At 41.0% G+C, this 23,833-nt stretch overlaps 2 protein-coding genes across 3 annotated transcripts in view; one reads left to right on the plus strand and one right to left on the minus strand.

Annotated features, from left to right (window-relative positions):
• ALS2 (alsin Rho guanine nucleotide exchange factor ALS2) overlaps positions 1-19,522 on the minus strand; it is a 37,077-nt gene extending 17,555 nt beyond the window's left edge. For both annotated transcript variants that reach the window (XM_036386704.2, XM_036386703.2), the window contains exons 1-12: positions 19,460-19,522; positions 15,187-15,276; positions 13,116-13,270; positions 11,725-12,641; positions 9,035-9,395; positions 8,009-8,177; positions 7,448-7,544; positions 6,970-7,047; positions 5,842-6,018; positions 4,087-4,258; positions 3,526-3,706; positions 1,767-1,832 (exon numbers count right to left, since the gene is read on the minus strand). In XM_036386704.2, the coding sequence (XP_036242597.1) occupies positions 1,767-1,832; positions 3,526-3,706; positions 4,087-4,258; positions 5,842-6,018; positions 6,970-7,047; positions 7,448-7,544; positions 8,009-8,177; positions 9,035-9,395; positions 11,725-12,641; positions 13,116-13,270; positions 15,187-15,206 (2,393 nt within the window). In that variant the 5' untranslated portion in view covers positions 15,207-15,276; positions 19,460-19,522. The remainder of the gene's footprint in view (positions 1-1,766; positions 1,833-3,525; positions 3,707-4,086; positions 4,259-5,841; positions 6,019-6,969; positions 7,048-7,447; positions 7,545-8,008; positions 8,178-9,034; positions 9,396-11,724; positions 12,642-13,115; positions 13,271-15,186; positions 15,277-19,459) is intronic.
• A 1,557-nt stretch (positions 19,523-21,079) lies between these two features.
• CDK15 (cyclin dependent kinase 15) overlaps positions 21,080-23,833 on the plus strand; it is a 34,216-nt gene continuing 31,462 nt past the window's right edge. The window contains exons 1-4 of the mRNA XM_036386869.1: positions 21,080-21,190; positions 22,054-22,203; positions 22,353-22,450; positions 23,016-23,095. Coding sequence (XP_036242762.1) covers positions 21,080-21,190; positions 22,054-22,203; positions 22,353-22,450; positions 23,016-23,095 — 439 coding nt within the window. The remainder of the gene's footprint in view (positions 21,191-22,053; positions 22,204-22,352; positions 22,451-23,015; positions 23,096-23,833) is intronic.

Here is a 23,833-nt window from a genome sequence, read left to right on the forward strand (position 1 = left end):
AAGCACACCTATTTTTCCCTCTCCTTTGCTGTAGGTGTGTGCTCACCAGTGCTGGCACACAGGACAGGTGCACTGAAACACATCCAGCTGGGAAACAGTTAAACCACAAGTTGCAAGAATCAGGTGAGGCTGAGAAAGCAGGCCCCAGGGACAGCAAAACAGATCAGAGTTCACAGCAGACTCCCTAAGAATGCTACATGATTAGTGAGATGCCATCTCACACTAACTACTGTGCCTTGTCCAGGTCTGCTAGTGGTACTTAAAAACTCTGTTACTGAACAAGCCTTAGGAACAAAGTCCTCCTTTGAGAAAAGACTGTTTTTCCTAATTTTAAATTTATGCCTCTGGACAGCTTGCTATTTTTAATTTTGAGATCCTCACATGGAGGTTTCTCTGTTGAAAAGCATCAAATAATAACAGACAACACTCATTACAGCTTGTCTACTCTTTTAGAGGACTTCTCAAAAACCTGCCAACTATGGAGACTTCCATTGAAGCTGGCACCTTTTTTAAAGTCAGGACTACATCTAATGCATTCATGCTGCAGAACATCCATAAAAGATGGGCTGACACCATTAACCATTTACTTAAGACAGTACCCCTCAGGGAAGGAGTGGCGGGAAATTCATCATTAGCAGCAAAAATATTCTTAACTTTCCTTTGCAAGAAGCAGGACAAAACTTGCACACATCTCTTCTCTGAAGTGTTATTTACCTAATGAGACCCTGGTTGCAGTAGGAGAAGCTGTGACACCCAGCAGTGACAACTGATGTGATGAATTCAGCACTGGGTGATTTCAGTATGAATTATAAACAAGCTTATACTTGAACTAAGATTTCCTCTAAGTCACCCTTAATTCCTGACCAATGAAAAAAGATTCTCAGTGTCTCTCAGCAGGGTGATTCTGTATTTAGACTTTGCAGAATCTTCTTTGTCCTAGGTACCAGCATTTCCAGTAACTTCCAGTCCCATAATTTACACTGCATTCAAAGTGCTCCATTCAAAGCACTAACTGAATTAGTCCCAGTTACAGAATTTGTGAAGGAAAGGCAGCAATTCCACAGACAAATTAAAAATTACCCTCCGTACAACTTCTTCAAAGCACTAGGGTGAGAGACCCAGCGTGATTACTTTATTTCCTAGGCAAAAACTCTACAGAAATAAGAAAAAAGCTTCAGGATCTGGAAACCTCAACTGTACTGTCTCAGGCCTTAAAATACAATTCCTTCCTCACATTTACAGCACCTATGCATGAAATAGGGCAAAGAAACCTTGAGAGGCAGAGAAGATGCACATGCAGAAATATTCTTGCATCATTTTAAAGCACTTCCATAAACTTAAAGAATTCAAATGAAATTAATTCATCTAATCTACTGGAGCTAATTTTCTTTGGTATTTTCTTGACAGCAACATTTGAAAGAATAAACACTAACACTGAATAATGATGAACATTTAACCTCATTTATCTAAAGTTTTAAAAAATCATGATCTGAACTCTGTTTCTTTGAAGGACCTCCCAATAACAAGCTTGTTTTTCCTCCTTTCTCCACCTTCAAGATGAACTAAATGAACTCAGCAGCATTTTAACCTAAATTCTTTATCACAGTTAAGAGGAGGTATCTTTCTCTTTATTTGAAGGAAAAGGAATTAGTGTACTTAAGTATGCTGAGAGCAAGTCTCTGCATGGTCATTACTACACACATACACTCTCCATTCTTTACAGTTAATTGATAAAAATGTTCAAAAAATGGTAAAGGTTTGCTTACATTGCTGGCTTTGCAAGGAGCATAAATCCTCCCATTACGAGGAAGTTTGTTACTGAAGTACAATACCTAATATAGGGAAGAAAAAGATTTTCAATTAGAAAGTGAAAACATCCCAGAAAGCAGCAACTGTTGAAATGTTTATGATGACCTCTGTAATATCTTTTACTACACAAGTTACAGAGTACTTGAGCAATACTCTGTTACTGAACACTTGGCATTCACCTTCCACATGGAGCACTGAACAGGCACTACTACACATTTCTGCTGCCATTAGCACAATGCAGAGGGCTTACTTGAATTTTATTTTTGTTTCTCTCAGATTTGTGTGTGTACAGAATAAACTACCTGTTTGAACCATTTAGTACTACTAGCTTCTAATTACAGTCAGGATTGAAATTTCAAGAGAGGAATTTTCTCTTTTCCTGCTATTCAACATTCTATGACTTCTCTCCACCACCATTAGAAAAACAAAACAAAACCACCTTTCTCCAAGGGAAGAGGTCTCTGCTTAGCCCATTTAACAGATTATACTTGTGTTGCCTGACTGATCCTTGAAAGATACTCATGGTGTAACACCAAGGCTCTGATGCCATACACATAAAAACATGTAAGCAATAGGGAGCAAAGGGGGAGAGCAGAAGACAAGCAGTAATGAGAACAGAGATTAGGTACTTCAGTCTTTGAGGAAGAAAAAATTAAAACCTTCTATTCTGAGTAATAAGAACCAATTTTGAAAATCTAGGTTACAAGAAAAATTCAAGTTGAAGACTAAGTAAGAAAATGAGAAAACACATACTTAGAATTATGAACAATCTATATGATAAAGATGGAAGCTTCTTTTAGGGTGATACAGTATAAGTTTGTCACTGACCTAGCAAAAATGTTCTTGGTTGTGTCTGTGTTCAAAAAAAGTGCAATTAGTTGTCCATCAAACTGCTACTGCAATACAAAGTTGACAACTACTGCATAACAACTGAAGTAGATAATCTCAAAATTTTGTTTCCTTAGATATTTTCAGATATCTGGTAACCAAGGCTACATTCAGATACAACACTTTTAAACTTTCTGTTAAACCATTATTTTTCACAAAAAACTGTAATTATTAAGTATGATGAGGCTTCTGTCACATTTAAATAAAATTGTCCAGAAACTAGAAGTTACTGACGGGAAAGACAGAGAACAGGCTGACTGCACAGATCTTCTCTCCCAAATGCATTAAGCCAATAAAAACAATAACTAGGAAAATCCAGACTTAATTCTCAGTACTAAAGCAGCTCCAGCTTTTGGGTGACAGGTGTAATGTCAGCTGTTTAGCAGGCATGAGGACAGAAGAATTTTCGTCTGGAAGACAATCTTTAGTTAATGACTATTGAAAAAGCATTTTGTAACCTCAATAAACCCCCACTGGTAGCTTGAATTAGCAGCCTAGCAATGGTAAGTCTTATCACATTATACTCCAAGGTTCTTAATAAGAGATGAATATTTAGGCTTATAGGCAGCAACCAAAGAAGAGTCTGTACCCAGAGTTTTACACAAAGGAAGGTGATGCTGTTCATGTGCTCCACTGGTGAAGACTGGGAAATACATCTCACTACAAAATGAATCCATTTGTGTAAAACTCCACACATTTCTAAATCACAACAATGCAACAACAGTCACATAGCTTTCCTTGTGACCTACTTTCCCTTAACTCAGGGCTTGTTGCAGTCAGTAGATTAAGCCTGCAGAGACTCAAGATGAGAGGGAATTGGATACTTGCTCAGTGTAACTATCCAAAAAGAGACTGGAATGCTTCAGGATGGCCAAGCTCCTGGCTTCTTTTACTCCATGAAGAAAACTACTTAAAGAAGCTCCATGTTGACCAATGAGATAGCACAGCTTGCTGAACCTGCTTGCCATTTCCTGCAACAACTGGATTGTATTTGCATTGCCCAAATTATCTGTAACAGACCAGAAAGCAATTTAGCTTACCTTATGAAAGAGCAGCACCCATTAACAGAGAGAATCTCAACATGGTGCTGTTTAGATGTTTTATCAACACTTTCATCTCATGGATACATTATCCAGAATCAGAAATTCAACAGTTTTGGACTAAATACAGATCAAATAATGAAGGTATTTCAGGTGAAACCATCAGGAAAGTGCAAATTTTAACAGAATGAACACTGTCAAAATGCAACTGTCTTTCACCTCTTCATCCAAACAGGGGAGAAAGCAAGAGCTTAGTTTTGTCTTGAAAATATCTTATTAGGTTTAAATTTTGCATAACAGAAGCTGTAGGGGGAACAATAGCAAGGAAAACATTAAAATAAGGTCTTACCTAAACCTAAAAGAGGTCTAAGAACCTGAGATTTGATCTCACTCAGTCTGAAATAAAACCTTCTCTCAGTAGCAGCCAACTCATGCAAACTGGCAATATATCCCATTACATTTTTGTCAACTAAGGCCAGACAGTTGTCACCACCAGCTATCACATTGCTTATGTACCCTATCTGAAAGATGAAAAAGAGAAAAGAAAAAACAGCAGCTTTAATGTTTTTCTTTTTACACCCCAATTTAAAAATAGAGTAATGCAAATAAAGCATATTTTGAAGAGCTAAGTGGTAGTAATTGATGGTAAGCATTAATTACCTTCAGTGACAAACAACCCATTCAATACAGGAATGACAAAAGTTGAAGATACATTTATAGCCACTGCTGTTCATTTTTCTGACTCTGACAAAACCAAAAGACAATAAATACATAAATCACCTTTTAAGGTGGCTCTTACAACCATTCCATGTTTAAGAGACAGTGACCTTCAATTCAGTACATCATACATTTCTTCTATTAAATATGAAGAATACAATTTATTAGAACTATGACTGTGCTCTAGACAGGTCCTTTCTGGACCCAGAATATGCCAATTTATTGATAAGAGTCCAGTTTATTGATACTGCAATATTCCTAACAGTAGTACTTGCTTTCCACAGTAGTTCAAAGCAGAATTCTTATCTAAGGTCAGCACAAGTGCCACTGATGCATTGTGGTGCCTCATGAATTTTGGCTCACATGCAAAAGTGAGTAATTCAGAGTTTGAGCTCTACTTTTATTTCCTTGATTGCTAAATAGAGGATTCCTTTGACTCCTGAGCCAAAGAAACACTGAGCCAAAGTTGTTCTACAGGCAACCAATTCTTATATGCAAGAGCCTACCAGTCACCCTTGAAGAGAAGGGAATGGCTAGCAACAATCTTACAGAAGGCATACAGGTGTGTGTGTCTGCATGCACAGACATAGACCCGGTGTCTAAGTCTCTGTCCCTCCTCAAAACACTTCCCAAACAGCTTTTCTGCTCAGTTTAGGGAAATAGCAGTCATACCCAGAGGAGCTAAGGCAGAGACACTCTCTACCCTCACAATTCCCTTTTTGTTATCTTAAACTCATGTTGGTTTGAAACCATGCACAAACTGGAAGAGGACATGTAATCACAGTTCACACTGCTACCTCATGCCAACCTCAAGGCACAGGTAAGATTCAGCTTCATGAAAAAAGCTGTGAGGGGCACCTCCTGTCTCCCATTGACATCAAATGCACATTTTTGCTCAGATTCCCCTTTGCACTCATGTGAAAGGGAAGGGTAGGGAAGGAGAAGGCACAGAATTCATGGGGACCTTCTGCCCAGTCACAAACAAGAGGCAGAATGGAGTTACAGAACAGAGCAGCCCACGGCCTCAGCCAGTTGAGAGACAAGCAAGTGAAGAGCAGTAGCAGTGAAGCCTGGACACAAAGACTGGTGAAGCAGAGCACAATAAAGTGTGCATTTCTGCAGCACACACAGACGGAAGGAAATGGATTAACACACTAGAAACACCTCCTTGTCCTTCACACAGAAGGGAAGGCCAAGAAACAGGCAGGGGAGAGAACAATACTAACTCAACCTCCCCTCTGCCCCCCATCCAATGTGCTCCTCGTTTGACTACTAGGAACCAACCATGTGGCTTGACACCCTTACAGCTCATCAAGCCACCCGCACCGTGCTGTTTCCTAAGAGCATCAAGTATGATCTGTACTGACTTAAAGGAAATAACACTCACCTTACTACAAGCTACTAACAAAACTGGACTCTTAGTACAGCTATTTTCATTCAAATTATTTTCTGTTGATGTCTCCTGGCCACAGTAATATAATCCAGGCTGGAAATCTTTCTCATCTGCTAAGAAGAGAGAATAATCTAGTCCTGCTGCTGTAGTCCAAATACCATCACCGCACACCTAAAATTCAGGAGGAAGGAAGACATTAAAAATCATCACTCAAAGCTGGAAGGAGAGAAAAGTATGTAACTCTTCTAGTCACACATGTACCTAATATACCTGCCAAGACAAACTACTGCAATAACCAGCCAATTTTTCAGCTTCAGTGTCTCATAACAAATAAACTCTTAGCACATATACTGAAAACTCTTTCCAGTTTTCTTTCTAATGGCTGATTTTTTTTGCCTTTCAGTTACAAATCAGTTTTATTTTTAAATGGGCATCAAGTCAGTTTGATTAAAGTGGAGCACTATTCTCCCCTCTACATTTAACTGGGATATCTATATAAACTTGGGAGACAGTCTGCTGTACATTAATTTCCATTAAGCCTAAGCAGAAAAATTATGCAGCTAGCTTTCCATTAAGATGAGCACTAGAAAACATGGGAAAGGCTGTGGTCTAACCCAAAAATTGTTATTTTGCTATTCACTCAATATGGTGAAAAGTGCAAAACAAAGAGAAACCACTGCCAAAATTCTGCAAAGCTCCAGAAATAAGGAAACGAACAACAAATGGGGCTGTGGTCCAGCCAAGCTAAAAACACTAGAAACGACTGTTTAGAATAAAAACAGAGTTCTGAAGTATTCAGAAGTTTCAACACTGCAACATCAATATCAGAGAAATCAAATACAAGGTAAAAGTGAAATCTGATAGGAAGATACAACAGTCACATTTCTCAGTTCTAGAACTTCACTGTGGTCAAAAACCAGAGGAAGTCTGTGAAAATGATTTCCTGGGTAGATTTTCACAAGCTCACCTAAAGATCATTTCACAGCATAAGCCAAAGAAAATCAAGGGCTCTATTATTAAATAGCACATAGATCCATGAAAAGGTCCTTCTCAAAATTATTCTGCATTCACTTGTACAAGAGACCCTAAACTGAAAGAAGAAAACCACAGAAAACAAAGTACCTTTGCAAGACGAGGGACGGTTGTTGGGGAGTTCAAGTGACCAAGCTGGCCAGAGATATTACTGCCCCAGGAATACACCTGCAAGAAGCAGTGCTGAACATCAGAATGTACGTTTCTATACATGGAAACATACTGAACTGTGGTAGTACAACACATCAAGTGCAAACACACAAGTCAAGGCTATAGGAGTCATGTACTGAGAAGCATTTCCTTCATTTTCACTGCCTTCCTACATTCTGAGATTGTCTTCTCACATTCAGAAATAGAATGCATCAAATCAACTCACAGCAATCTTTAAACATAATGTTGATGGTACATGCAGAACTTGGGCAGAAATACAATTTACATTCCACAACACTTCCATGCTGCCTCCCACAAACAGGAACAAAAGTTTAGAAGCAAAAGAAACTAAAAACTAGAAAAGACCAAACATGATAATTATGTCAGAGAAACAATAAATGGTAACAGTGACTTGTACCTGGGATTTGGCAGTGAGTGCTAAGGAATGATGGCCACCAGCAGAGAGGTGAATCACTTCCTTACCATCAAGGCTTTTCACACACAGTGGCTGAAGCCTGTCATTCCCCAGAACCCATAAGGTGAGGGAAGAGGGGTAGAATGTGGGAAAAAGAAAAAATATTATCAGAGGTCCTGTTAATGTGGAAACACTCAAGGTTTTATTTCCTTCCCCAAAACAAATTAGAAAAAACAAAGATATATGGAACCTTCTGGCAATAAACCAGCTTAGTCAAAATGATCAGGAAGGGCAAAAGTTGATGACAGACCTCACCCCAATTTGGACAAAGCCAAAATATCACCAAAACTGTTACTGATTACAAAGGGTAAAATTGGAATTGATTGATGCTCAGTAACAATACAGCATAAAACATGTGACTTGGAGAAACTTAGATCACAACACCTGAAAGAACAAGCAGACACTGCATGGCAGATGTTTAAATTTGAGATGCTGAGAGTGTTCAATACTCAAAATTTTCTAGCAATCTACTGAATAAAAAAATATTTTTCAAAGAAATCTCACCTTGGCAGAACATCACCATGCCCTAGCTGTCCTTCCTTGCCCTTCCCCCAGCTCCACACCTCTGTTCTTAGAGAGGGCAAAAGAGCATCAGCTTCACCACTGTAGGTTGGAGTCAGAGCCACAGTCCTCATTTTTGCCCGTCCTACCTTCCGTAAGAGCCTTGGGGAAACTGAGCAGAGGCAAGAATGAGAAAAATTTCTCATCATTTTGGTAAATGTATCACTCAGATTGTGCATTACACAGTAACAGCACTACTTAATAGCAAGTGACCAAAACTTCTTGAAGCAGTTTTAATTCAAGCCTGAGAACTAAGGTTGACAGGTAAGACAACAGGTTATGGATACAAAGAGGTACCACAGGTGCTAAAACCAGGTAGATATCAAGTAGTTTTTACCATCTTCAAAAGTATGGCAGACATATGAAAACCATGCAGTTATAATGAAGCAAAGGAACCAAAACAAACTATACATTAAAGTGTTCTGAAAAAAAAGATATCCTTGGAGTGAACAGAAGACTTCAATCCTTCCTAAACCTCCCCTCAAATCCAAGATCAATATAGAACTAAACCATATATGCATTCAGAGCAATTAACAGCACTAAATTCTGTGAGGGAACAAAGTCATTAACTTTGAAGTTCAGCAGTGGGAACTGGAATACTTATAGGTCTCTGGCTCAAAACCAGCTCAGTGCAGTGCAGATTACAGACCACAGATTTTTATCTTTGGCTACAAAACCACCATGAAAGATCATTTGGCAATATGACTCCTCCAATGTGCTCACTTTACCTTATTTTAACAAGAAAGACTATTTGTAGACCCACTGTTTTTGGTTTTTTTAGCATGCAGTATCTGCTAGTCTTCACTCTCTCCACTGCTTTCAAGCCTTAAGGTATCATTTAGAATTTCATACACACCTTTGAGAGATCATTGGATTTGTGTTTAATAAATATTTGGGGTTTTTTTCACTTACAAACCTCCACATTATTATAAGTTTTCCAGTGTTTTTTCCCCCAACATGCTTGTTTACCTTGTGACAACAAGCCAGGCAGGGAAAGCCTTCGACTCCCTCCTTCAGATTCCTCTTCTCTAATATCTACTAAACTGGAACTCTTCTTCCCCTGCATGGATTCCAGCCTGACTTGCTCTTCTCGACTGTCCTTCAGAGCTTCAGGCCCCGGGGATCTGCTGCCCGACTGAGATCCCGGCTCACTCGAGGATGTGCCATAGAAGTTCATGACTTTCTTCAGGGACAAGGCTCCAGCCTCGTAGGTGGCAGCAACTCTCACCCCAACTGCTGAGGCACACGAGGCCACCAGGCTGTTCAGGGTGGATGTGCTGCTACCCGGGGGGCCAGGGATACAAGCACTGAGCTGCTCCTCTTGAGATGGCTAAAACCAAAGGGAAGTGGGAAACTATCAGAGCAGGCAGCACAGTAGGATGATGATACACATGCACTCTTCAAACCATGGGCCAGACTGAACACCATATAGTATCTATTATTACTGTAAATTATAGATGTATTTTAACTGTATATAATATAAATTATCTAGTTTTTTTGTGTTTAGGTGTACATCTATTGCTCAGAATGATTTCTTAAAGGTAGCACCAAGCACCATTTCTTAAAGGACTCAGCTTTGTCTGTTGCACCTGCCTTGTAGCTCATCTGTAAGAGACTGTAAGTCTGGGGTTTTTAAATACCAACAAAAAAAGGATCTTTGCACACAAATATAAGAAGGGATATAATTTTAAGCTTACTACCAACTTCTCTGCCCCCAATGAAAGAGCATCCGTGAGCACACTCCATTTTGAGAGAGACAAGTTCTCTTTTCAATAGGGTAAAAGGTAAACAGCAATTCATGGATTCATTTTGCAAGGCCTATCTTAAAACCAAACTGGGCTGTGTCTCCTTACACCGTTGTTGTATCTATATAAAGCTTAGTCAATAACCATCAGGTCACACAAGGGACAAACTGACTGAAGGCAATTATTAGCCCCAGCACACCTGTAATTGCCTGACCCACCAAATAAACAATGCCCAAAATGACCTCTGACAAATAGTTTGAATATTAAAACAAAGACAGCAAAGTCCCATTTTCCCATCTAATACACAGTGGAAAATGGTATTATTGCAAGTACTACAGCTCATTTTCTTCTGCCAAAATAAAAACAATCTTTGGCTTTAAAGTTTAGGTTGAAGGACTGAGATTGGTTCTATTTACTTCATTCTATTTCTAAAAGGCATACCTAAGCAAAACAGGAAGGAAAACTTCTTTTGTGTAGGAAAGCAAAGAAAAATGAAGGATTTCACTAATGCCGAAACGATACATTAGACCTCATCTCTGCTCTTCACCTTTATGTCAATAGTGGAAGATTCAGTGAATCAATTCCAGTCTTGATTCCTGAAACTGTGCAAGGAAAACAGTGCTCTGGAAATATGCCAGGAATAAGGAACTGAGAAAGGAAGCATGAAACTATGTGTTTCAGTCATTTCTCAATGCTGGAGCTCTTGCAAGAGTCTGAGGAGCCCACAACTGCTAGAATGCATTCATAATAGCAAAAAGCAAAAGAAATAGCAAATGTATTTACACAACATTCATTTCCCTAAAGGAAGTTTTCCTCAGAGTAAAAATGCATAATTTGCTGAACTACTAAGTTACTGGACAGATTTTAAAACTATGTTGTTTTTTTTGCCATCAGAGGCAGTAACAAAAATCAATTATTTTTTAGGTATTGTGAAATTTATTTCCCAGAACCACTGTGGAGAATACTTTACTGCAACTACTAAAAAAATAAATAAATTTATGTCTGCACAACACTTTAAATGACAAAAGAAGTTTTCAGTGTCAGTTTTGCAAATTAGGCCACAGAGCAGCAGGGCTCCTCACAGGACAGCAGCTAAGTAAGGACTGCCAGACTGCACTGCGAGATTCTGGATTAGTTTTCTGTCTAGTAACTTTTGGGTTCTATCTTCTTCCCTTTGCCCCTAATTACACTTTCTATTTTTTTCCCCTCTCTAAAAACCAGAAAACAGTATTTTGTTAGGGAGCCACAAAGCCCTTAAACCATCATGTCAAGCATTTTCTGAAGCTTACTAAGAGATGAGTACTTGACTGTTCTGCTATAGCATCAAAACAGTGTTGTTAAATCATTTTCCACACTACAGAGTAGTACTTACACATCTCCCACCACTTTTTACGAGTTTGTGCCACCCTTACATTATTACCATTAGAAATCTTTTGGTCAAACCTTTTAGCAATCTGCAATCCAGAATTTTAAACTGATTGAGAAATTAGATGGATTTGTGAGGGATTTGTTCCAGGTACAGAAATTAAACCTTTACCTTAAAGGTAAATTGGATGAGTACCAGTAAGATCCACTGAATCTTTCTGCCCCATACAAATGGAAACCCATGTATCAGGAAACAGAGCATGGAAATTGGCTTATGTGGTTCTGGTACTGCAGACCATGAAGAGGAGAGATTAAAACACTGCCAAGGCTGCCCACAATGAAGGCTCACAATTGAACAACAGTGGAGAACAAAAAAATCTTCCACTTAAAAGCTGAGGACCATCAGTGAAAAAGCCACTTGGAAACTATAAAAACACCATAGCTATATTAAAGTAAATTTTTCAGTTGTAAAAAGAGTAATGTTGTCACACATGCAAGAGAAGTTATTGCAAATTATAACTGTGCTGTGATTTGTGATTAGGTACCAACCTGTTCAGGCTCTGTGGAGATGTTTTTATTCAGGCTCTCATTTAATGAGTTATCTGACAAACCAATTAAGTACTCTTTCCCTTCTTTTTTGTCCGAGAACAGAGTATTTCCCGAACTTGAAATTCCACTATCTTCCCGTCCATCGCTGCTGGAAAGGCCACTTGGTCCATCAGATTCTAAATCCACAAGCCTGTGTTGTTCCACAAGTTGTTTCTGACAGTTTTCACTTTGGCCAGCTGTTACACTTTTGCCTCCAGGGGTGTCTGATGAGGGACAGAAAATGTGATTTTCTGGCTGGTTATCAGACAGTGCTACACCCAGTGGGCAGCAGTGACTATCTGAAATGATGACATGATCTTCCTTGTCTGTCATGGTAATGAGAGGCTGACTGCAGTGATTGCATCTCTCTGGGATAGGCTTCATTTCCTGCACGGGGAGACATTGTACCAGAGCCAGGCTGTGGTAGGCTCCACAAGCAATCTGGAGCACCACACGTCCTGCCAGGTGCTCTACCTTCTGTGGCTTTGTCACTGGGAAAGTTGTTGTTATGAGGCCGAGCTGGCAGCCACTCCCCCAGGCCCATATCTCTCTGCTCAGCGACAGTGCCAGCGTGTGCTCCTCTCCACATGCCAGCTGCAAAATCCGCACGGACAGCAGAGGGCTGGTTTCAGAGTCACAGATACTGACCAGCTGGGGCTGGGGCACACAGGGCTGATTGGCAGCTGCACACTGGCCAGCAGAGTTGTCCCCCCACATGTACACCACGCCGCTCTCTGTCACCGCTCCATTGTGGAAGCTGCCGGCTGCCACTGTAATTATACGATGGCCAAGCAAAGTACTCTCCAAGACAGGACTGTTAACACATTCCTCAGGTCCTGATCTCCAAGGCAGCTTTCCAAAACTGTAGACCTCTCCACCTGGGAGGGTGGAAAAAAGAAAAACAAATCCTAGTATGAGTGTGAAACCAATTGTTAAACCAATGCAAAAATATGAAGACTGCTTCAGACAAACAGACATGAATTCCTAGCTTAGTCCAGGCTCGGCAAAACTATAGCTATTGATATAAGAAGGCTGCTGGTTGCTCTCTGCAATTGCTGCTGTTAAGTTCTACACCTCACATTAATGTTACCCTCTGCATGCATGCATTGTTAAAGTAAGTAATGCTTTTCTGCTAAAAATTCAATTATACTCCAGTCAAGTGAGTTAAGTGGTTTCGTTGGTCCTTTCTAATTTAAGAACATACTGAAGGACATACAAACGCGTATGAAAAGTATAAAGTACAGTCCTCATCTTTCCAAACACAGATCTAGTATCACTTCCAGAAGAAAAAAACTTGACAATAACTGAAGATTGTTACTGCCCCAGATCATTACAATTAAGGTGTTTTTTACCTTCTGTTAGAAGTAACCCATGATGGATTCCAAGGGCTGCCTGTAACACTGTCTTTCCACTGAGGCCTGGAAGCCTTTCTGGAGTCACAGAGCAGGAACCAGCCTTCCAAACATAGACCAGGCCTCTCTCTTTGGCTCCTTCTGCCTCTTCAGAGCTACAAAGATTGCATGAAATTGGAACACAATCAGGATGAAGTTTTCTATGGTTCAGTAATGCCTCTGTAGGAAAGGCTTGGTAGTTCAGACATTAGCTTTACTTTCAAGCCAACATATTTAAATTACTATTATCAAATTGTAAAGTAAATGCTATTTAAATGAAAAGGTGTCTTCTGTTTGAAACCACAAGCTTTTTTCTCATTTGTACTTGACCATGTACCAATTGCTCCCATTAACAGTGTGTTTAAAACATTACACCTGTAGGAGCTCATCCTTTATACACTTTCATTTCTACCTCTAGAGATAAAAACGAGGTTTTGATTGTTTGGGTTTTTTTCCTTCTTTGTAAATACTTAATGAGTGTCTCAGATTCAAATGAGCCAGCTATTCAAATCAACTGAATCATGAAAAAACAAATATCCTGAAATAGTGTGCAATTATCAGGGCTTGCAGGAGTGACTGAAACTATGCAAACTTCAACACACTGTGGTTTGAATGCTCAGTCAGCAACTTCTCCAACTCAGCACAAAGAAATTCCTCAGAATTTTGACAAGCCCACAGTTTTAACAATTTGCAGAATCCCTTGATTTAAATACAAAAAGTTATGTTAAGCATCAATATAGACTTGCTTAAATTAAGACTAGACTTAAACTTAAATTGAGTCATGCTTAATTCCTTAGAATTTTATACAGACTAGACTGTTATCTACTCAGAAAGAAAATAATAGGTTTAGATCCTAATTAGACAACAGCCAAGTCACTCACTCCCTGCATAAATCAGCTCTTGCAGCTTGACGTGAACTTGTGGAATTAAATATATTAAGATGGCAAGGGAAGCTTTGACAGAATTACAGTCTTTGTCTAGAAGAAAAGGCACAAGAAATAAAATGTACTCCAAACCTGTAGCAAACCCATAAAAAAGCTATTCTGATACACCACACTGCAGGCAAACTCATGCAAGTAGCCTTATTCCTGCAGGCCATGGATTTGTTAAACTATGTATTTTGTTAACTGTGGTGCACAGGATGAACATCTTTATACAATCTGCCTCTGAAACATTCAAGTTAAGAATAGCTAAGAAACCAAATTATCTCTCCTAGTTCCAGTGTCCATCCCAAATATCTTTATTTTTCTATAAAATAGAAAGAAAAGAAAGAAAAAAATTGAAAAGGTGACAGTCTAGAACTCTTCTAGAATTCAAGTAAATAGTCCATAAAGCAAACAGATTTAAAATGCAGAGTCCACCTTGCACTTCAAATACATAGGACTTGTGTTTAGAATAGAAGTAAATTTAAAAGGAACCAATCAAGGAATATATACACAAAGAAAAAAAAAGGTTAAAAGTTTTAATAACAATATAAGGATATTTCACCTAAGATAAAAATACAGATTTTACACAGATGAGCAAAGCACTCCAAAGGACACAAAATTATAATATTGAGAATTTTCACTGACATGTTGTACATCAGATCAGTTCAACACCCAATATTTGTGCTTTTATCCGTTTAACAGGTCTTCAGAAAACAGTGTAAAACAAATCTGGACAAAAACATCTGACCTCTACCAAGTATCTCAGTGCAAGAAAAGTCTACTGGAGGGCTACTGATCCAGAATCAAAATTCACAGGGGCAGGTACCAGACAGGATGTACTGTTCACTTGGGACTGTTACTTTCAAGTTTGTAGCCTGTGGCTATGGCTCCAGAAATTACAACCATCAGCTTAAAAAAGAAGTTGCTGTTGTAGCAACTTTAGTGTTCCAGACACAACTGAAGCTAAGATAATAATCTTCCCTTTAGTGGAAGTTTCAGTACAAGTTACATAAAGAGTATGCTGATATCACCTAATTTTCCAGGATGGCCATGAGCTGCTCTATTCCAGGGAGCCTCTATGGTTTCACCTAGCTGCTCATTCTCACCTTCTTTCCTGTGAGTCCATCTGTCAGTGGCAGCACTCCATCACCACCAAATTGCTCCTCTTTCAAAAGGAACAATATAATTTTCACAAACTGAAAAACATAAAAACCAGCTATTTAATCACAAAGAACATAAAACAATAACAACAACAAACCCCCAAAAACCTCCAAAGGTTTAGCTCCTGCATTCGATAAATAAACACTTCCACACTGCCAGAGCAGTTCAAGTATTTATATTTAGTTCACTCACACTGAGTTGGCAGACAGAAGCTAAACAGCCAGACTTGTCCTAACTACTCAGCTCACAATGGCTCTATTGTAAGGACAGAATGAACAAAACCTTATTCAAAGGCAAAAATTCACATCAATCTCTCTATACAATTCTCATTACACTACTCAAAAAACTCCAAATTGATTCATTTTCAGTCATAAGACAGAATTCAATACTCAGCTAAATTTAAGGTGAACAGATTTGCATGAGCAGAAAATGATTAGGAGTTGAATTTGTAACTTAATTCCTGAACCAAATCACACATCACCATTAGCAGGTGCAATAGTGCCTGGGCAGAAATGCAGAAAGCAGAGTCCAAAACATTTCTTCATGCAAACTGGTAGCAGAGTGCCCACGGAGATAAAGACAACCGTGGACGGCAAGGGGAAAAAAGTGGCTGCTCTAGCTACAATTTCATCCTTTCAGATTTTGCATTTTGCAAGTTCACCATCGCACCTTTCCATCCTCATGAAGATAACTTTGTACTACTTTTCTTGGAATAAAACAAAGCTACAGTTAATCTTTGTTTCCTATGAGCTGTTTGGTTTCTTTTAGTATTAAAAGAACTGTGATTTGTCTTGATCTACTGCCTTACTATATGAAGTATTTCAAATTTTAGTTACGTTAATGCATGTGTATAATCACATTTCTCCAAAGTTTCACATATAAATGCTTTAGAGCTGTTGCTTTATTATAGTTGTGCCTGATATACACTGTAACAAAATCAGAAAACAAATAACTTAGTATAAGAATTAAGACCCAGAATAAGTCATCTGAAGCTTTTGTATGCAGAAATATATATGGCCAGTCATGAATGCAACAGACAAAACATATTCAGACCTGTAACTCTCATACAGAAGTTTCAGAGCACACTTGGAAACAGTAATCATCAAGTTGATAAATAATTAAAATAATTAACAAAACCAACACTTTCAGTGGAGTGCTGTGAATAATGAATTACCAAGGAGACCTTTACATATAGAAACAACACAGCATACAAACAATTCCAGTCCTTCAGATATAGGACCCTAAAAAGAGTGATTTGGGCTTCAGAGCTGGCAAAGAACAGACCTCAAAAAGATAAAGACTTGATAACATGGTATTGTGATAAGTCATATGCACCCTGCTCTAAAAAAACCCCAAAAACCAGAGCATACTTTCTAGGAACACAGACACACGAGTCACCAGAAAGGTACTGCTTTCAAGACAGCCTCTCCTTCCTCAACTACAAAACCACTTACAATTGTAAAAGTTAACTTTTAAAATATTAACAAAGGAGTCTCACAAATACAAGGGAACTGTCTTGTGATGCTTCAGCAGCAGAGGTGTTGATGAAACATCAAAGGAAAATGGAAGTGAATTTGGAACCATAATGTGTTCTTGCTCAGAGCAAGTAAATTTAGGGTTTTCTTTAGCCTACTCAAAACCACCTAACTCTACAATTCATTCTCTTGCAAATGCTAGCACCTCACCTTTGTGAAGGACTCTAGCTTCAAATAAAATGACTCAGTGGATCACTGAATCAAAGAGATGAACATTTGATAGAGTAATTGAAGTATCAACAAATATACCATTTACATTGCATATAGTTATTTGAGGTTAAGGAACTTGAGGCCTAAAATTCTTGACTTCTAGAATTTATGGACTTTGTTAAGGACTCAAAGAATTTTTTTCATTTTCATGAGCCTCAGCTGCAAAAAAAATGTATTGTAGCTGTCATGAAACCTTTTGACTGTAACAAAATAAAGTTAAAGGCATTTGATTAGCTGTTATGCAAGATCTCCCTTCAAAGCTAAATTGAAAAACTATTTACATAATTCTTAAGTAAGAAAGCTGCAACAGTGGCAAATTAGAAACTAAGAGCATGATAGATATTCTTTTCTTTACAGAAGCTCATACTTCGGGTTGCATTACCAAGCATTTCTGCATATAAGGGAAAACAAGAGTCAAACTGTCTTCTTTCCACAAATGCAACATATTTAAGGCATTTTGAAATCACTTTCGAGTTCAGTTCAAGTTCTTATTCACTCCTAGGACAGCACAACATTATTCCCATTTCACAGCTAATGCAAAATGCAAGTTGCTTTGCCACAGCTACAAACTAAGTAAAGTAATTGTAATAGACGGTTTCTTCCTCCCAACAGAAACATGTTGTTTTCCTTGTTTACTCTCACATCACTTCTACATTGTTTCCTTTCCACTGGGTTTACCTGAATTGTTATTAGCTGTAGCACTCATGGAGGTGAACACCCAGGCACAAAACAACCCTGGTGCACAGAAGCTCAGTGTGATACCAGCACCTTTACTGCTCGGCCCATACTTTTACTGTTACATTTTTCTTTCAACGCTGCAAGTGGAAAGCAGCAAGGAGTGCCAATTACGAAATGGATTTGTGCTACAGACAGATGGTCGCTGGCATGACACTGATGTCATACTCTCCACTTCCAAAGTTAAAGGCTAATTCTCCAGAAATCCAACGCTGCCACATCATACCAACTGCCACGGCTGGGAATGATGTGGAGCAAACACTTCTCTCATTATCATGAACTGCGCTCTTCGCTGACCAGTTTTAAGCAAGCACCACAGATGTGAATGTAACCTCACATTCACTGCTGAACAGCAACAGCTGGTATGCCCCTGACTTTGAGCAACACTAGAACTCTCATGAGCCTCATGTGCTTATTTGCCTTCTAGCCAATAAACACTGCAAATATTTCTACAGCTTTCATACATGTTTACTTACGTATTTCCAAGCACATTTTTAATACATTTGTTGCATCACATTTAGCAATAACTTGCAGGACCAAGACTGCACGTTTGTCATACAGAATTACCTACTCAGGTTCTGAAGAGGTGATGTCCAAGCTTCCTCATTCAAAACAGAGTTGTCAACATTATTTACTGTTGGCAACTGTGGCTTACATACAACGTGTGACTAGTTAAAGAAGCCCTTGTGTTTTGGTCAGCATTAACCACTGCTTTTAACATTGTGTGATTAAGATCTGCTCAGAACAAAACAGAACAACTGGCTACTGAGAGACAGTAGAGATCCCTTTGGATGAGGGTGAGGGTGCAAAGCTTTTAACGCCAGGTCCAGCGAATACAGGATGGTAGCAAAATAAAGCAGTAAAGGAGCCGGGAAAAAAAAAAAACTAACACAGGTGAAAATTATCTGCTACAGCACGCAATTAAAAATTTAAAATTTACCACACTCGTAAAGAGACAAAAAAAAATCTGAATCTCCTTCTGCCCCTTTTTCTTTTGAAATTACACCTTAATTTTGCACATTCCCATGTGCTTCCCTGTCTGAAGACGGTTCACTGTGCAGAAACTGAAAGTGGTAAGTACAGCTACTTTACATAAGCTGCTGCCCTACAACAGCAGTGATTAACTACAAATCATCTCCGACCATTCCGGTTGCTCCCTGTTTTCGTTGTGGAAGAGGAGGCCTGTGACAGTGCCAGGACACCATGTCACCTGTACAGGATGCTGCAGCCGCAGCAGTACCATCACCCAATACACTCCAAAAGCCGAACTGCATTAACCCCCGAGCAAGCAAGGCACGCATAGGGACAGGACCTTTAAACGCAAGTGGGAGGAGATGAAGGGCATGTCAGTTACAGTTCGGAGTCTCTTTCCACCAAGAGGGAGGGACCTTTCAGACCCGACAGAAATACACCTCGATATCTGTGCTGTACCAGCCCATCACAGGGCGGTTGGAGTTGGACACCCAGGGTCGGTCAGAGTTGCTCTTCGGCTTCTCCCCAAGTCTCAGGGCGCAGCCGGGGCAGTGCAGGGCCTGTCCCATGTGTCTCCGGTGCCGCCGGCCGCTCCTGTCCCGCAGCGCAGGTGCGGCAGGCGCGGGGAGCGCGGCCGCCCTCAGGCGCGGCTCCCCCCCCCAGGCGCGGCTCCCCCCCCAGGCGCGGCTCCCGCGCGCAGCCCCGCGCGCAGCCCCGCGCGCAGCCCGCGCGCAGCCCCGCGCGCAGCCCCGCGCGCAGCCCGCACCTGTTGCCGCTGCGCCGCCCGCAGCCGCGCGCTGCCCGCAGCCCCTCGCGCCGCCCGGCTGACTCACGCGGGGGCGCACGACGCGCAGGGGGCGGGGCCAGCGCCGCCCGAACGCCGACGGGTGCCTGCCCGGGACAAAACAGGCAGAGACCGGAGCGACACGTGGTTGTGTGTCGGAAAATATTCGAGGCGCAAATAAAGAGCCCGGGGCCGGCCCATGCGGGATCGGTGACAGTGACAGCGCCCGCCTAGCCCTCCCTGCTCTGCAAACCCGCCCGACACCGCTGCTTTAGCGGGGAGCGGGTCTGCGTCACAGCTGCCCCAGGCCCAACGTGGAGCGGCCAGGTGTGAATAGCTGTGCTGCCACGTGTTTGTGCGAGCCATGCACACACGCCTAGGTATGCTTTTCTATAAACATAGATTGCACAGAATACATTTAAATATGCACACATAAATAGACCAATACCTGTATATATGCAATATGTATATACACCTATGTGTGTATATACACACATGCTATATATATATATATATACACTTTTTTTTTAATAACAACAATCAGCAAGTATGAGCATGCTTTCTTCATTTATCATCTCTGGCTACCTGTCAAAAGTTGGATTACTTGTCTTTGTGACAGTATTTCCACTCTATTACCCAACTTGCAAAGGCTGGGTGGTTTGGTTGCAACAAGACACAGGAATTGTTCCTGCCTTCCCAAGACATTTTCACTTTAAAGAAATAATTGTGCTAAAGCAAAAAGTGTTATTCTTGGACATCTAAACAGTGAAGCAAAGGGAAGATTTCATGTGATACATTCAAATGAAAACTGAAGGACCTAATAGGTCAGCATAAAAATACCACAGGACGATGTCTGCTCCCTCAGCCCTTGTCATTTTCCCTGTGTGGGTTGGGTGTTAGTCCTAGGAAGCTGCAGAGTGAGTCCTGCTCATGCAGGACCGTAAGAAGGGGATTTTTGGCCATCCACATCCAGAGTAAATCCACTGTGCATTCCCTGCTCTACAGTGGGCAGGATTGATCACTTTGCTCTGGTTATTCTGACACATGGACGAGACCATCAGCTACAGCTCATTGCATCCCTTGGATGCATAATCCAGCAGGGACAGACAGGTCCCCATGCTGATGGAAATGCCAAAGCAAGGGCAGTCAATGTACAGCTCCTGCAGAAAGCACAGCTCAGCCACAGTGCTCAGAAAGCTCACCCAAGACCCCAGAAGCTGAAGTCTGAAGCCTAGAACTGCTACAGGCAGGGAGGGAAGTCAAGGTCTGCTCCTGTGTGAAACCTATCCCTTCATTATCCAACTCACTACACTGAGAGTTGCTTAACTGAAAGAAATGCGTACAAGCAGAAAGTTTGGATTTATTAATTCTCCATCTGCAGGTATGAAAAATGTTGGCTGTTTTTGGAGGGCATGTACCAAAGGAACTGAAATCAATGGAACTACTGCAGAGGTGCATTTGGACTTTCAGAAATCACAAGACTCTTTGAGGCAGAGACCTCATGCAAGTCATATGAGCTGTTATTACAGACACAGAGGGATGAGGAGGAACAAGGAGAAAAAAAGAGATACAGTTTAATTTAAACAGGACAACATGGGAGACATGCTGTGTGTAAGTGCTGTCAGACCAGGATGCAGCAGCTGCTGTTCAGAGGGAAGGAGCTCCCAACAAATCCAAGGCCTTCAGCACATGGAAGCAGTGACTACAGCAGAGGTATTTATGCCATATTTTCATACTTCTGCATTGAGATAGGGTAAGCCTGGGTGCTTCCACTTGTGGGAGTGCAAAGCTGTCACATTTGCTTTTAACCAGACAGCATCAAACTTTGCAGCTTCAGGCTTGTGAAGCTAAATCTACCTTAGATGACAATAAGTGCCTTTGATGTGATGAGCAGGGAGAGAAGATTGCACTCCAGCAAGTTCTATGCCAATGAGAGATTGTACAACAGGGAGGCAGCCAACAACCTACAGTTCTGGAGGAGGCAGCATGCCACAGATTGCAAATCCTGTGTTGACAAATTATAATCCATTCAATAGAGCTGCTTGGGAGAGCTTGAAGCCTGCTTGCCATTCACTGCTACCTTTTTATGGTTGAGTAGTGTACAGCACTGTTATGTTGTGTGGGCCAAATTAACAGGCTGTGTAAATTATACAGTGGTGAGGAAGGAGATGAGGGGTGAGGGATTAAGGGGGAGGAGAATACATAAATGTAAACTTCCTGAAATTTCACTCCTGCGTTTGAGTTTTGGTCCCTGCCCTAACAGGTTATTTAGAGATGAATTAATGCAGGGTGAGGGGGAATAACATGCATTTAGCATGATGCTGGCAGAAGTACCCTCTGCAGTTAAGGCAGCTTTATCTTTGTGTGTTCTGAGTGGGTGCTACCATCTACCAGCACAGGAACACACAGACAGTTGCTCCCCTTACAGCCAGTACTGGAGATCTATGACTGATAGAGAGAGAGATGAAAATGATGTGTATTGCTCAAAGTCACTGCAGTCAAGGAGAAAGAAAAGAAACTCATCAGTAGAATGGAGCTTGCCAGTGACACAGTTTTGTCCCCTTTTCCTATGCCAGCTGTTAGATGTAACCAGAGCATCCCTTTCTCTACCTCCTCTGCAGCCCCTGCAGCTCCACAGCCTCCAGAGCTGGAGGTACAGCACACAGGGACCTTGGAGTTACACTGATTCTTTCCAGGAGCAGGATGTTGTGGAGGGGTTCAAATGGGTGGGGTGCAGCATCCACAGAGCCAGAAAGGAGATATTTTATCCAATGGTTATTCCAGCCATTAATCAGTCCTCAATTACTGAATGACATGCTGGTAGCTTCTTGTTGTACCCAGCAATCTAAAACACATAACCAATTTCTTCATGAAGCAGAGACAAGGCATCCCATTTGGAGCTGCCACATCCTATATACATCTAGAGAAGCTATGTGAAGGATCCTGTGCAACTGTGTACAAGGGGATCAGCAGGTGAGCAATACTGCATTCCCAGTGCTTGCTGAAAACACCTCCTATGGCAGACAAAGGCAAATCAAAAGTCCAGTTTTGCCTTTAACGTGATATTTGCAAAGCCTTATCCCCATTTTCAGGAACTCCTCCACTGCAGCCATGGAGGCATCACAAAGACTCTTTGATCCATAGCATTGTGCCAGGAGATTGTCTGGCTGAACCAGGGAGGGAGTAAAGGTTTTCCTTGAAGTGAGTGATCTCTGCATAGTTGAAAAATTGGGCATGAGCTCATGCTGGCATCACAGAGGGACAGGAAAGCTGTGAAAAGGTGGAGTGGGGCCACTGCTCAAAGCCATGCTCTAGCAATACCTGGACAACAGCACAGTGCTCCTTTAGCCAGGTGGGCTGGCTCTCAGCTCACTGCTAAGGAACACAGGATGGAGGAGGTCTGTAATTACCTTCGAGTTTGGCCTGGGTGGGTCAGCAAGCCCCAGAAATTTTGCTTGGGTGTTTGCTTGGGAGGTGGTTAGTGTTACCATGCCAAGCACTGAGAAGCTTCATGTGACTTTCTACTATGACCTGACAGGATCAACAGCCAGGTAGTGGCACTGAAAGTGATCAAGCTGGAGGCAGAGGAGGGAGTGCCCTTTACAGCCATTCGGGAAGGTAAGACATAGAGGAACATCACTCTTGAAGAGCATTTGTTTTAACCTGGAAAAGCTCCATGATGTCTCCCTCAGTCCTTTCTTGCTTATTCAATGTGCCAGCTGTCCTTCTCCCAAAATTCTCAGTTTCCTTATCCTCTCCATGAAGACATGGAGGATGTCTTCATGCTGGGCTGGACAGGCATGCAAAGGACAGAGACGGAATCTCTAGTGTATGCACTTGTGAGAGATGCACCCATGTCTGTGATAAGCAAAGTGCCAGCTGCAGCCAGAGCATATTCTTTCTAGCAGTGTCAGGGCCCCCTTGCACCTTCTGCTTGCTGCCTCCTTTTCACAGCTGCTTTCTCTCTCCCTCTAGAAACTACACAGCCTTTGCCACTGCTGCACTGGGCAGTTATAGACTTGTTACTACTGCCATAACATTTTCCTAGCCAATTCCTGGAGCATCACAGATCCCAGTCTGAAGAGAGATACTTTCAATAAAACTGATGTGTAATAACATCTGTTGTTTCAGTCCAATGAGAAATTCTTCTTATCAGTCAACTTTGTAGAGCACTGGGCAGATTTCTCAATTTCTTGGAGAAAGAAATGCTTTTGTGCAAGTACTTGATTTTGGCTGAAAGTATTTACATTTCCCTACAGAATAAGTTCACAAGCCTGCTTGACTGAGGCTTCTATTTTCATCTGCTGTACAATCCCAAGAAGACCATAATCTGTTTTCTTCTATGCACAGAAATAT

This window comes from Molothrus ater, chromosome 7, assembly GCF_012460135.2.
Source record: "Molothrus ater isolate BHLD 08-10-18 breed brown headed cowbird chromosome 7, BPBGC_Mater_1.1, whole genome shotgun sequence".
Classification (NCBI taxonomy): domain Eukaryota; kingdom Metazoa; phylum Chordata; class Aves; order Passeriformes; family Icteridae; genus Molothrus; species Molothrus ater.